General features: G+C 39.5%; 1 protein-coding gene across 1 annotated transcript in view; it reads left to right on the forward strand.

The window, feature by feature from the left end:
- Positions 1 to 15,408, forward strand: part of LOC124722188 — a gene marked incomplete at its 3' end in the record, with an annotated part of 144,223 nt that overhangs the window by 52,640 nt on the left and 76,175 nt on the right. Inside the window, exon 2 of the mRNA XM_047247387.1 lies at positions 14,443 to 14,952. Within this exon, the coding sequence (XP_047103343.1) occupies positions 14,443 to 14,952 (510 nt within the window). The remainder of the gene's footprint in view (positions 1 to 14,442; positions 14,953 to 15,408) is intronic.

Raw genomic sequence — 15,408 nt, forward strand, 5'->3', positions numbered from 1 at the left:
CCATAAAGGAGACCGCATAGATGACGCCAGCGCGACCTATTCTTGATTATTTCTCGAGTGTTTGGGATCTGTACGAGGTCGGATTAAAGGAAGACAGTGAGGCAATTCAAAGGCGGGCTGCTAGATTTGGTAGCGGTTGGTTCGAACAACAGGCAACTGTTTACGGAGGTGCTTTGGGGAGTCAAGCGGAAATCCGTGGAGATAAGGTGACGTTCTTTTCGATGAACACTTTCGAAGCTGACTACAAAATGGTTATATTGTCATCAATACACATTTCCTGTAAGTACCACGAAGAAAAAATAAGAGAAATCAGGGCTCACGTGGAGGCATACAGACAGTTGTTTTTCCCTTGTTCAATTTGCAATTGAGACGGGAGAGGAAACAACTAGTAGTGGAACAGGGTACCCTCCGCCGTACGGTGCCTTTCGGAGTATGTATGTAGATGTAGACGTAGAATTATGATACACCCTGTATGTACACATCACTATTTTAGTAGCAAAATGACCTACGGGCAGAAGTCCTGATTGGCAGTATTGTTCTAGTAGTAGTAGTAGATTTATTTATCATAGATCTCGGTCTACAAGGACATAGGACATGTCAAAGTATTTACAAGTTTAGACCAATTTAAAATGAGCTAATTCGTATACACATACGTTTATGGACATTCTAGTTAGAGACAATCATTAGATTTATTCCTGGTATACAATACTTCTCTTATAAATAACTTATTAAATAATGTAATGCCACACTGTTCACTCATATCTTACTATCAGTCACTGCATACACTATACACACATTGTTTCATATCACTTCACTCACTACACACACAAACGTACACCCACACACACACACACACACACACACACACACACAGATGATCTCCTGGCCATTTTCTCTACTGCTACTTCCCATTTGCTGTCCTGAAAAACTGAGTCAGCATCCCTCTACAATGAGTAAGTTGTTGAGCTCAGAAGGAGAAAGAGGTGTTAGTATTGTGCAATGCATAGCTTGGGGGTAAGTTTTTCTGGAAAAGGAAAAAAGCATGAAAAAAAACTTTGTGTTAAGATGTTATGTGGTATGTTGGATGTTTTATAATCATTATTACTATTTATTTGTACAACATTTTTTTACCAAACCCCTACTCTGTTTTATCTAAGTAATCCTTCAATGCATAAAATGTATTTCATGACATGTATTTTTGATTGCCTTTTTGAGTTTGTGTATTTTTGCAATTTCTTTAATCTCTTTTGGTATTTTACTGTACAGTTTTATTCCTTGGTAGAAAATACTGTTTTGAGTTTTATGTTTATTTTTTCTTGGTAAATGTAAGTTGAGTCTAGGTCTTGTTCCATGGTCACGGATAGAGCTGTTAGTGCAGCAATTACCAATGTTATTTTTGATGTGTGCAACTGATTGGCAAATGTATTCACATAGAGCAGTTAAAATCCCCAGTGTTTCGAACAGATCTTTACCATGAGCTTGCCTACTATTTTTGGTTATTATTCTCATGGCTCTTTTCTGAAGTTTAAACTCGTGTTCATAGTTTGTGCAGTTGTTCCCCACAAAAGAATGCCATAGCTAAGAACTGAGTGTACGTATGAATAGTATGTAACTAAAAAACACTGCATGTTAATCATGCTGAAGACATTTTGTTTGCAGATACCTTTGTGTGTTCACACCACTTCAACTGAGATTCAATATTCATTCCTAGAAATCTGGCATATGTTACACAGTCTATAGAGATGCCATCTACATTTAATTTAACATTGTCATTTTCCCTCTTCAAACTAAAATTCCAGGCATTAGCTTTCTTTATGTTCAATGTCACTTTATTGCTTATTGTAAACTTCATTGAGTGTATCATTTACTTTCTCTGCAAGGAGTTCTCTTGTTTTTTCAGTGACTATGATATTGCTGTCATCAGCGAAGAGAATTTTTTCACCATGAGTAACACTACTGGGAAATTCATTCATGTATATCAGGAATAGTATTGATCCTAATATGCTATTTTGTGGACACCTATATTAAAGAATTTTGGTTCTGATAAGTGTTTTACTAAATGTTTAGATCTCTTTGAGGTATGTGTTATCTCTACTCTTTGTATCCCATCTGCTAGGTATGATCGAAACCAGTTATTAGCTACCCCTCTTATTCCTAATGCTTCTGATTTATTTGTCAAGAGCATCAAGTACAACATTTGTGAATTCTGCGTATTTTTTCCACTTTGGAAACCAAATTGTGATTTGCTTAAAAGATTGTATTTATTCAGGGAATTCATTAATTTGTCTTTCATAATTGCTTCTATTATTTTTGAGAATGGTGACTGCAGGGAAATGGGCCAGTAATTTTCCATGTCTTCTGCATTACCTTTCCTAATCATAGGTACGAGTCTTGTCTGTTTTAACTGCTCTGGAAATGTCCCTGCTCTGAAGGATTCATTTATTATATGTGTTAAGGGCCCTTTTATAATCTCTATGCATTGTTTCAATACACACGTTGGTACTTCATCTAAGCCTACTGACTTATTGTTTTTTAGTTTTTGAACAGTTTTATTGACTTCATTCTCTATCGTTGGAAGTAACATCATTGTATTTAGTGCAGCATTATTTACAGATGCTACATTTGTTTTGGGGAATTTTTGCTGTAACTTCTTTGCAGTACTTGAAAAATGCTGATTTCCATAGTTTGCTAAGTGTTGTGGATCATTTATTACCTTATCCCCCTCCCTTGGCAATGTGTTATTCTGTCTTTGTTTACCTCTCTCCGTTTCCTTTTTTATAACATCATAGACTGCTGTACTTTTATTCTCTGCATTATATATTATTTTGTCATTAAATGACTTTTTGCAGCAATCAGCACCTCCCTATAGATCTTTTTGTATCTATAATAGAAATTTAACAATTCTGGATCATTGCGACTCTTCTTCATGGACCTGAGGTGTTTAAGTGTTTGGGAGGACTGTTTAATACCTGCTGTCATCCATCTCTTTCTGTGAGATGTTGATACAGACCTGCATATTTTTGGAAATGCCTTTTCAAAGTTCAATTTAAGTGTTGTGGAGATTTTTGGGAATTTCATATTCACACTTGTTTCCTTATACACTTCATCCCAGCTTTGTTTTGCTAGTTCTTTTGAAAAATCTTTTACTTTGCTTTGTGATAGATGTCGTTTGAAGGCTTGAAGTTTAGGGAATAATTCAATGCCTGGTTTTACTGCTGTTATTTGACAGACATGGACTCATAGTCGGAGATCTTTAACAGCTACATCACATTTTACTTGTCTATATTTGTGGCCACGTGGTCAATTACTAATGCACTCATTGTAGTAACCCTTGTTGCACTATTTGACCAATAGGGACATTCCAAAACTTTGAGGGATATTTATGAGGGTGCTGCTGGATTCATTTATGATATTATTGATTATGTTAATTTCGCCACACATAATTATGTTTACCTTTGTTCTAGAGACTTTATCTATAACTTTTGTTAATTTGTTGAAAAGAGCGTCCGCATTACCACTGGGAGAATTATACACACACACAAAATGATTAATTTCTTGGTGATATCAAGCCCTGTAAATTCAATATCTGATATTTCAAAGTGTTGTCTTGATTTGAAATGTGTTCCGTTTCTGATATAAATGCATGATCCTCCACCCCTTGAAGCAGTTCTGCAGTAGTAGGTTGTCCTTTCATACAGTGATAATACTGCATGTTGGATTTCTGTGGCCCTACACCAGTGCTCAGTAACACAAAGTACTGTGCTGTTCAAAGATTGGAGCTCAACTTCTAACACTTGTACTTTATTTTTTATTGATTGCATTTTTTATGGACGATCGTTAAGTATGTGAAATGCCCCCCCATGTTACTCTTTACAATGGTTTTTTTTTTCTTTGTGACGTCTGGTATATGTGACGGGCACCAGAGAAACATGAGCAAAGCTAGCTGCCCTCAGAGTCATCCCTAACACCACACTGATTCGCCTCGCAGCTCCATCAATGTGTGGTCAATCGTGACGCCAGAACAGCTCAACGAAGTGTATGTTGGTGCCATGAGTTAGGGACGCTATCTTGTCCAGGTCCCAAACTGTTCCCCGCCCCCACCCTCTATCACTACATCTACATCTACATCTACATCCATACTCCGCGAGCCACCTTACGGTGTGTGGCGGAGGGTACTTATTGTACCACTATCTGATCCCCCCCTCCCTGTTCCATTCACGAATTGTGCGTGGGAATAACGACTGCCTGTAAGTCTCCGTATTTGCTCTAATTTCTCGAATCTTTTCGTTGTGATCATTACGCGAGATATATGTGGGCGGTAGTAATATGTTGCCCATCTCTTCCCGGAATGTGCTCTCTCGTAATTTCGACAATAAACCTCTCCGTATTGCGTAACGCCTTTCTTGAAGTGTCCGCCACTGGAGCTTGTTCAGCATCTTCGTAACGCTCTCGCGCTGACCAAATGTCCCCATGACGAATCGCGCCGCTCTTCGCTGGATCATGTCTATCTCTTCTATCAATCCAACCTGGTAAGGGTCCCATACTGATGAGCAATACTCAAGAATCGGACGAACAAGCGTTTTGTAAGCTACTTCTTTCGTCGATGAGTCACATTTTCTTAGAATTCTTCCTATGAATCTCAACCTGGCGCCTGCTTTTCCCACTATTTGTTTTATGTGATCATTCCACTTCAGATCGCTCCGGATAGTAACTCCTAAACATTTTACGGTCGTTACCGCTTCCAATGATTTACCACCTATGGCATAATCGTACTGGAATGGATTTCTGCCCCTATGTATGCGCATTATATTACATTTATCTACGTTTAGGGAAAGATGCCAGCTGTCGCACCATGCATTAATCCTCTGCAGGTCTTCCTGGAGTACGTACGAGTCTTCTGATGTTGCTACTTTCTTGTAGACAACCGTGTCATCTGCAAATAGCCTCACGGAGCTACCGATGTTGTCAACTAAGTCATTTATGTGTATTGTAAACAATAAAGGTCCTATCACGCTTCCTTGCGGTACTCCCGAAATTACCTCTACATCTGCAGATTTTGAACCGTTAAGAATGACATGTTGTGTTCTTTCTTCTAGGAAATCCTGAATCCAATCACAAACCTGGTCCGATATTCCGTAAGCTCGTATTTTTTTCACTAAACGTAAGTGCGGAACCGTATCAAATGCCTTCCTGAAGTCCAGGAATACGGCATCAATCTGCTCGCCAGTGTCTACGGCACTGTGAATTTCTTGGGCAAATAGGGCGAGCTGAGTTTCACATGATCTCTGTTTGCGGAATCCATGTTGGTTATGATGAAGGAGATTTGTATTATCTAAGAACGTCATAATACGAGAACACAAAACATGTTCCATTATTCTACAACAGATTGACGTAAGCGAAATAGGCCTATAATTATTCGCATCTAATTTATGACCCTTCTTGAAAATGGGAACGACCTGCGCTTTCTTCCAGTCGCTAGGTACTTTACGTTCTTCCAGCCATCTACGATAAATTGCTGATAGAAAGGGGGCAAGTTCTTTAGCATAATCACTGTAGAATCTTAAGGGTATCTCGTCTGGTCCGGATGCTTTTCCGCTACTAAGTGATAGCAGTTGTTTTTCAATTCCGATATCGTTTATTTCAATATTTTCCATTTTGGCGTCCGTGTGACGGCTGAAGTCAGGGACCGTGTTACGATTTTCCGCAGTGAAACAGTTTCGGAACACTGAATTCAGTATTTCTGCCTTTCTTCGGTCGTCCTCTGTTTCGGTGCCATCGTGGTCAACGAGTGACTGAATAGGGGATTTAGATCCGCTTACCGATTTTACATATGACCAAAACTTTTTAGGGTTCTTGTTTAGATTGTTTGCCAATGTTTTATGTTCGAATTCGTTGAATGCTTCTCTCATTGCTCTCTTTACGCTCTTTTTCGCTTCGTTCAGCTTTTCCTTATCAGCTATGATTCGACTACTCTTAAACCTATGATGAAGCTTTCTTTGTTTCCGTAGTACCTTTCGTACATGATTGTTATACCACGGTGGATCTTTCCCCTCGCTTTGGACCTTAGTCGGTACGAACTTATCTAAGGCGTACTGGACGATGTTTCTGAATTTTTTCCATTTTTGTTCCACATCCTCTTCCTCAGAAATGAACGTTTGATGGTGGTCACTCAGATATTCTGCGATTTGTGCCCTATCACTCTTGTTAAGCAAATATATTTTCCTTCCTTTCTTGGCATTTCTTATTACACTTGTAGTCATTGATGCAACCACTGACTTATGATCACTGATACCCTCTACATTCACGGAGTCGAAAAGTTCCGGTCTATTTGTTGCTATGAGGTCTAAAACGTTAGCTTCACGAGTTGGTTCTCTAACTATCTGCTCGAAGTAATTCTCGGACAAGGCAGTCAGGATAATGTCACAAGAGTCTCTGTCCCTGGCTCCAGTTCTGGTTGTGTGACTATCCCATTCTATACCTGGTAGATTGAAGTCTCCCCCTATTACAATAGTATGATCACGAAACTTCTTCACGACGTTCTGCAGGTTCTCTCTGAGGCGCTCAACTACTACGGTTGCTGATGCAGGTGGTCTATAGAAGCATCCGACTATCATATCTGACCCACCTTTGATACTTAGCTTAACCCAGATTATTTCACATTCGCATTCGCTAATAACTTCACTGGATATTATTGAATTCTTTACTGCTATAAATACTCCTCCACCATTGGCGTTTATCCTATCCTTGCGGTATATATTCCATTCTGTGTCTAGGATTTCGTTACTGTTCACTTCCGGTTTTAACCAACTTTCCGTTCCTAATACTATATGCGCACTATTTCCTTCAATAAGAGATACTAATTCAGGAACCTTGCCCTGGATACTCCTGCAGTTTACCAATATTACGTTAACTTTTACTGTTTTTGGTCTCTGAGGACGGACGTTCTTTATCAACGATGATAATGTCCTCTCTGGTAAGCCGTCAGGTATTTTATCGTTTCGCCCAACGGGGGGTCCCTCTAACCTAAAAAACCCCCGTGTGCACGCCACACGTACTCTGCTACCCTAGTAGCTGCTTCCGGTGTGTAGTGCACGCCTGACCTGTCTAGGGGGGCCCTACAGTTCTCCACCCAATAACGGAGGTCGATGAATTTGCAACCGTTATAGTCGCAGAGTCGTCTGAGCCTCTGGTTTAGACCCTCCACACGGCTCCAAACCAGAGGACCGCGATCGACTCTGGGCACTATGCTGCAGATATTAAGCTCAGCTTGCACTCCGCGTGCGATGCTGGTTGTCTTCACCAAATCAGCCAGCCGCCGGAAGGAACCAAGGATGGCCTCAGAACCCAAGCGGCAGGCGTCATTCGTTCCGACATGTGCTACTATCTGCAGCCGGTCACACCCAGTGCGTTCAATAGCTGCCGGAAGGGCCTCCTCCACATTACGGACGAGACCCCCCGGCAAGCACTACAGGGTCCTCCTTTGTAAAGTCCTTACATAAAGACCCTAAGTCCTCTATCACATGACTTACCCCTGCATTTGGCTTGAAGATACTGATGACCTGGTACACTGCCTCTAAACTTCACTGAAACTCAGGGCCTACACCTCGCCCATGGCTACTACCTAGCCGCAGCACTTTCTTCTTCCTAGCACTTTTTACATACCTACCCTTATTGGCCTTGGTTTAAGTGTGCTGCACATTTCCTGCTCTTCGTTCTACCTGAGGCTCTTCTCCACTTGACTCTGACAGTGATAGATTCCTGCTTTTGGTGTTGATGATAAAACTGTCAGATCGCATTTTCTTTCTTCCTATCCTTCTACCAGCTGCCAGTTCCCAGCCACTCTCCTGCCCCCTATCTGCCTTGATCCTTATCAGTTCCTTCCCTGCTTCCTCCAACTGTGACTAAAGGGCACAGATTTTCCTTTCGTGTTCCCCAATCAAAATGTCCCTACTGCATACTCTGCAGTTCCAGGAGAGAGCCTCTTCTGTTCTCACAACATTCTCCCCACTGCATCCCCCCCTATTTCCTACAATATTGGCAATAAATCCCTCTACTCACTACCCTATAACTGCTCCTACGTTTCTCCCTTGTGGTCAGTTTCGAAAGAATAATTAAGTTTAAAGAATGTTTTAAATTAGTCAAGGACGCGAGATTGGCTGTATGCATACAGAAAACGACACAAAGGTCTAACGTGCGGTTGTTGTTGTTTTTGTACTGATTTAGAGATACAATGACAGAAGAATGAATTAGTATTTACTTTGCTTGTAGAGAATTTACGTATCAAGCGTGCTTAGTCAGGTTTTTAAACGTTTATAACTCGGAAAGTTTAGGCCTAGAGTCGCTTCTATCTAACTAGTAAACAATACGAAACATGTGTTAGTTAAAGACGATTTAGAAGCGTTTAATCACACTTTTATTGCGACAATTGACACTGATGAAACTAGTAGCAAACTTTTGTTAACGAATTTTGCGCTATCAAGAAAACTTGAACAGAATTTTTTTGTTTATGTCACGCAAAATTTCGTGTTACGTCACGATTATCGGAACTTCAGATAATACGAAGTTTTTTCAAGAACAAGCTCTGCTGGGACGCTAATATTCAGTTGTGTGACAAGAACGGACACTACAGCAAGTATGCGAAACAAAGAAAATTTAAATTTGACACTTATTTCCTCTTAAATAAGTTCTTTTAGCGGACGAAGAAAATACCTCTGATCTCACTCGGCGACCATCTTGAATTTCTGTGAGAAATATACTCGTGGCAAGTTAGAAAGTGCAGTGTGTTTTCAAAAGTGATGTAAATAGAAATATAATTACGACAGCGTCGGCATATATACAATAGAAAGCAGGACGGAGAGCGCGAATGTACCGAGTTATATCGTCCAGGCTATGAGAGTGACAAATTCTTATGAGATGAGTTATTATTTTCTACTTCCAACGAGTCAGATTATTTGAAATAAAAAAGTTGAATGCATGAGTGCGTAAATGTAACTTGAGAAGCGGTAAAACGCGGGTGTTGACAAAAAGTCGAAAATATGTATTGGGAAAAATATTGAATGCCAGTTAAAATTCAGTATCAAAAAAAAGGCGGTAAGTATTGTGCTCAACTAATGTTGACTTTAATAACAAACATTTTTCGCAGTTCCATGTAAAAATATAATAAATAAATACTTTTAAAACTCTTGTAACGTTAACAACGGTCTGCAGGAATTCCTCCTCCCTGACGCCTCATTGGCCACCCTGTACTCGTTCGAACTAACATTGGCTTCTGTCCCTCAGATGTGGATTGTAAACTACAGCCGATTGCTAGCTCTATTATTCTTTGGAATTCATTAATGTCCTCAGAAATGAGACGACAATGTCAACATAATGCCAGTATGCAATGCTAAGGCAAATGGCACAGGAAAACAAAACACAGAAAAACGCATTTGAGGACCTCGCTTTGAAACAATGATAACGAGCAAGTTAGTTGTTTTGAGAAATTGCACAGTAAAGTTTCTGTTATATTTCATAAATGAGATACTTCAAGTACATCCATTGTGATTTTTTATTTATTTAGAAACTGCTTTATTTAGAAACAGAACCCATCTCTGAAATTTGCATTTCATTGGAGCTCATGGCTCTGTAGAGTTACAGAATTTCCAGAATGATTGGGAATACCTCAAAACGTTAATTTAAAAGAACTGTATTTTAGGCACTCTAAATGTAAGCTCTTTACTAAAGACTTGTGAACAGAAAGAAGTACAGATACTTTAGATAGAAAATAAATCCAAATTTTAGCAAGATGATAAACCAGATTTCCGTATAAAACATGATATGTGCACAAAATAATAGAATTTTAAAGATAAACCAGCAATAAACTTTATGAAAGGGCTGTCACTGATAGGTATTGCGTTTTTTTATAAAAAATTGACAACTTAACAAAATTTTAACGTAGTTTCAAAATACTATTTCTTCTTGCCGTGAAATAGAAATAGAAAAAATATATTCTCTCTAATTTGTATTTACCGATAAATGAAGACAACAGAAAACATCCACAAAAAGGAAAGACATTCTAGGAATCTCTAGAAATTGAAATATTCAGCATACCGTGACAAGGGGGTTATAATACCATTAAGTGATTTCAGTGCACAAAGAAACAAACAAAAAATAATGAGAAAGCATCTATCGAGACCTGTGGGAGTACCTCAAACAGCAAACAGAACACAGCATGTTGTTCTCAATGGAGAGACGTCTACAGACGTTAAAGTAACTTCTGGCGTGCCAAAGGGGAGTATTATGGGACCATTGCTTTTCACAATATATATAAATGACCTAGTAGATAGTGTCGGAAGTTCCATGCGGCTTTTCGCGGATGATGCTGTAGTATACAGAGAAGTTGCAGCATTAGAAAATTGTAGCGAAATGCAGGAAGATCTGCAGCGGATAGGCACTTGGTGCAGGGAGTGGTAACTGACCCTTAACATAGACAAATGTAATGTATTGCGAATACATAGAAAGAAGGATCCTTTATTGTATGATTATATGATAGCGGAACAAACACTGGTAGCAGTTACTTATGTAAAATATCTGGGAGTATGCGTGCGGAATGATTTGAAGTGGAATGATCATATAAAATTAATTGTTGGTAAGGCGGGTACCAGGTTGCGATTCATTGGGAGAGTCCTTAGAAAATGTAGTCCATCAACAAAGGAGGTGGCTTACAAAACACTCGTTCGACCTATACTTGAGTATTGCTCATCAGTGTGGGATTCGTACCAGATCGGGTTGACGGAGGAGATAGAGAAGATCCAAAGAAGAGCGGCGCGTTTCGTCACAGGGTTATTTGGTAACCGTGATAGCGTTACGGAGATGTTTAACAAACTCAAGTGGCAGACTCTGCAAGAGAGGCGCTCTGCATCGCGGTGTAGCTTGCTCGCCAGGTTTCGAGAGGGTGCGTTTCTGGATGAGGTATCGAATATATTGCTTCCCCCTACTTATACCTCCCGAGGAGATCACGAATGTAAAATTAGAGAGATTAGAGCGCGCACGGAGGCTTTCAGACAGTCGTTCTTCCCGCGAACCATACGCGACTGGAACAGGAAAGGGAGGTAATGACAGTGGCACGTAAAGTGCCCTCCGCCACACACCGTTGGGTGGCTTGCGGAGTATAAATGTAGATGTAGATGTAGATGTATTTACACTATATGGTAAATTGTCTTGAGTACCAAAATAATTTTATTTATCATTTCATAGGCATTTTAGAAGAGTCCCATTATCAGGTTTGTGACATGAAATGCACGACACAAGATAAGATATTAAAAGGAAAACAGTGCAACAACGCTTTAAAGTTGAGAAACATACTTATTAAATTGAATACAGCATATCTTGTCACTTCTTTCGCCACTCTGTAACGCAACCAGTGTTCACCTGACATACACAGTTCGATATTATACAAGGTAAATAATTATACCAGTAAGTGTCATTAGTAATAGTAATGCCTATCACATTAGGTATAACTGTTATATGACAAACAAAGAAAATGGTTCATAAGGGACTTAAATTGTACTAAACAAGGCCATCGCTGCAACAGTCGAAAGCTGCTGTGAAACAAATCGATATAATTCATTGTATTAATTTCTACCAAAATGTTAAAAGCAGTATTATAGGCTGAAATCAGTATCACAAATAGTTCAGTAAATATAAAACTTAAGATTCTCGAAGGAAGCAAATAGGAGCTTTTATTCTGAATACAAGGAAACAGTGTCATTTGTTGACAATTATCAGGTAATGCTTATAACAGTGAAATCATCGATCATTACAATCACAGTACCAAAAATTATGTCACTGCAGTTACAAGAAGGCTGAACTTGCAGCACCTCAAGCTGCTGGAATTGAAAGTATGTGAAAGGCATGTTTGGGAATATTCAATATGAAAATTTCAACCAACATATTGAAAACAATATTACATGACAGTCAAAATAATAAAAGATTAAAAATAAAATTTTAAAAAATGTTGTAAGGAAGGGAGCAGGTATATACTACAATTACCACTGAGATTTATGGCATAATAGCAAGTTACACTTACATACTGTCATCATCAGTCATGCATTATATTACAAAATAATTGAACATCAGTCACTGTTGTTTCGCTAACACCTGGGGGATTCTTCACCTCGCCTCAAATGAAACAAAGTATAGAGAGGTGCGACATCCTATTGGTGTTGTTAATGGGATTGCCGTGATTCATGATCGATGATTATGAAGTTGTTGGGGTTCTATTACTGACTGATTGGATTGAAATGAGACGTAGTGCCTATCACTGTTTCCCTATAAGCAGATAAACACGCTAACCTACTAACCTTCTGTTCACTGTACTGTGAAGACATCAGCCTTTCTCTCCTACAACAGGTGTTTCTACTGCCTGTACTAATAGCTTAACTAACGAAATGGGATAGAGGGAAACCACAAAGCCAATAATAGACAGTGGACTGAAAATAAATATGTTGGCGATAAAACACTACAGAAGCGAGGTAGTCTGGTCACAAGGAATGGAACTTAGCCAACCCACAATTCTGGTTTGTATGGCGAGGTGCTCTCTTGCTGTAAGACAAAATAAATATACATGTAAAACACTGAGAAAAAAAGAGAAACAATTACAACACTCTCAGTCACTAGACAGAGTGATAATTGGAAAAAACTGAGGTTAATTCTGGTATATGAGAATCACGAAACGAAGTTGTTAGCCATGAGGAGTCACGTAACACAAACACATCGAAGAGGGGCTGCATGGACAAAGGTTAACGTGTTAGTATCTATGGAACTGTCAGTGGGGCAGTCGACTTCCTGGCGCTCAGGTTGGGGAACATGTTGAGTTGCCAATTCTCCGAACGCGGAAAGAACCGGGGTCCTTACGCATCAGCGTGCCTGCAACTTGAACTTGAGAGTAACAGTCCCTATCGTCTACAGATTTTTCACCATCTTGTAACTTTTCTGGACAAATTGATTGGTGAACGTGAAAGCTGTTCCGCCCTCACAATTTGGTGGTCATCTACTCGGGCAAGCCGTTGGTGGTTTTCAGTTGGTCTGGGTAACTTGCTTTTAATGCATAAATTGATTGATGAATTTCATCGTCTGTTTAATTAACTGATTTATAGGCCCATACATACCATAACTGAACCCGTGCTTACTTAAGCAGTCCGATCCCGTAATTAGGAACATGCTTTTAATTATTTTATTTTATTCACCTATCTCTGTAAAGGGACTGGACAGCTGCTGAGGCTTCTCTGCATGTTTCGTGTATTTCAGAAAAGTCACCGCCTTACAATTTTCAGCATAACGTAATTACTGATGACCACAATGTTATAAGTGTAATTTGTTATTAAAATATAAATATCAGTGGTTCCTTCTAATCGTGGCAGTGGTGAGCTGCGGTATCCCATTGGTGTCGTTAGTAAAACTGCAGTGCCTCACGATCGATGATCTGTAGTATAATGCAATGACTGCTGATGTAATTAGTGTATACTGATTTTTTTTCTCTTGAGTTAGCCCACCTCACTTGCAACAACTGAGCGAATGTACTATAGCAGAACATTGTCTCTACACCAGTCATCCTATGGAATAACAACATGGAGATTCTGGCATGCACTTCCAGCTGTTAGGATAGTGTTATTAAGGAAGAAATCGAGATTAAATTAGCAAGAGACCTTATAAATAGAGATAGAGGTTTTAGCTAAAATTCAGCTTGGAGTGCTCCTCTCTCCTCTGCCAAACAACAGAGGGACAGATTTATTGCTAAGACTTCACCCATCTACATTCCTGTATTTGAGCAACTGAAATAGTACAGATCACACATTTCTCAGACAAATGCTTTCTTTATTTTAATTTTCTGTTTTCAATAATTCCTACTGTTAAATATTCTTTTAATAATATTATCTTCTTTCACAACATATTCTTTACTGTCAATGAACGGCTTCTCTTGAGAACAACTCGGTCATTAATTCCACAATGACAAAATGTTCTTTTGGAAATAATCAGGGTTCCATATTTTCCAAAGTTACCCATGCTGCTCATCTATGAAGTAATTCCTCAATTTACTCAAACTTCTGCACAGATTTCATATTAGCAACTGGCACTTGAGTATGTAGGTGTCGGTGTGCTGTAGTTAGCATAAGATTATAAGTTCGCTGGTACTGAAGTTAGGTGTGTTGCTAGCCTGATAAATGGGGAACTTAACTACTGAACTTATTTACGCGGGGTAAATCTATTATCTACAAAAACTTGCAGCTCATGAAATAATGGGGATTAACCTTAATATATCTTTCAGTATGTAGTTTTTCTGTGTGTGTGTGTGTTTTGTGGAAGGGAGGAAGAGAGAGAGTGCGAGGGGAGAGAGGAGAGTATGACGTTGATGAAGAACCATAAGAGAAAAAACTTACCATTTTTTTTTTTTTTTTTGTGCAGAGCAATTGAAATCGTCAAGCCAAAAGATGATGAACTGAATGTGTTAACACACGGGGACTTCTGGAAAAACAATATACTGTTCCGGTACGACCCCAGTTCCGGAGATGTAATCGACGCACGAGTGGTGGACTACCAGCTAAGTAGATTCTCCTCGCCGTCTCTGGACCTGAATTATTTTTTCCACACCAGTGTAGAGAACACGGTGCGCCGCGGCCACATGCCGGCCCTGGTTGCGGAATACGTGGACACGCTGAACAAGCAGCTGGAGACGTACGAAGTGCAGCGGCGGGTGACGGTGGAAGAGGTAGAGCGGCAAATGGGGGATCGGCTGGAGTTTGCACTCCTGGCGGCCTGCACCGACCTGCGCGCCGCCATGAGCGCGCCAGCTGACACAGTCGAGCTCTCGCAGCTTGCATCCTCTGGCGACTCCCTCACCAGCCTCTACCACTCCGAGAGCTTCAAAGACGTCTTCTCTTTGATGCTACTAGAATTTGAACAGAAAGGCCTCTTGTAAACATTCAGAAACTGCATTATTTTAAAACTAATACGTAGATAAGAAATGAGAAAGAGAAACAAGAAAATATTTAAACTAAATCGAAGAACTAAAAAAATTAAGAGACACACTTATGACTACAAGTTCAATATGAAAATTGTAATCTTGTGATCGAACGTTAAGACATTCAAAGTCTTCACTGTAACAGAGGTTTTATATCCAACTTGTTGCACTGGTGCTGGTAAATGAATACTGAAAGTGGCGTATTCAGGTCCTGAACAATTCTGATAACCAATTTAATGTTATAGGACAATAAAAGTTATGGAACTAAGAGTTGAATGTGAAGGGTACACAGTCAGTACTGGAGACAAGAGAAGGGATGTTAGGATCTCTAAAATTAAAATTAAAATATCAGGTAAGGGTTACATCTATTTCACTGTTATCCATCAAACAAAATCACTAGGTGCCAGTAG

Source organism: Schistocerca piceifrons, chromosome X (assembly GCF_021461385.2).
Source record: "Schistocerca piceifrons isolate TAMUIC-IGC-003096 chromosome X, iqSchPice1.1, whole genome shotgun sequence".
Taxonomy (NCBI): Eukaryota; Metazoa; Arthropoda; class Insecta; order Orthoptera; family Acrididae; genus Schistocerca; species Schistocerca piceifrons.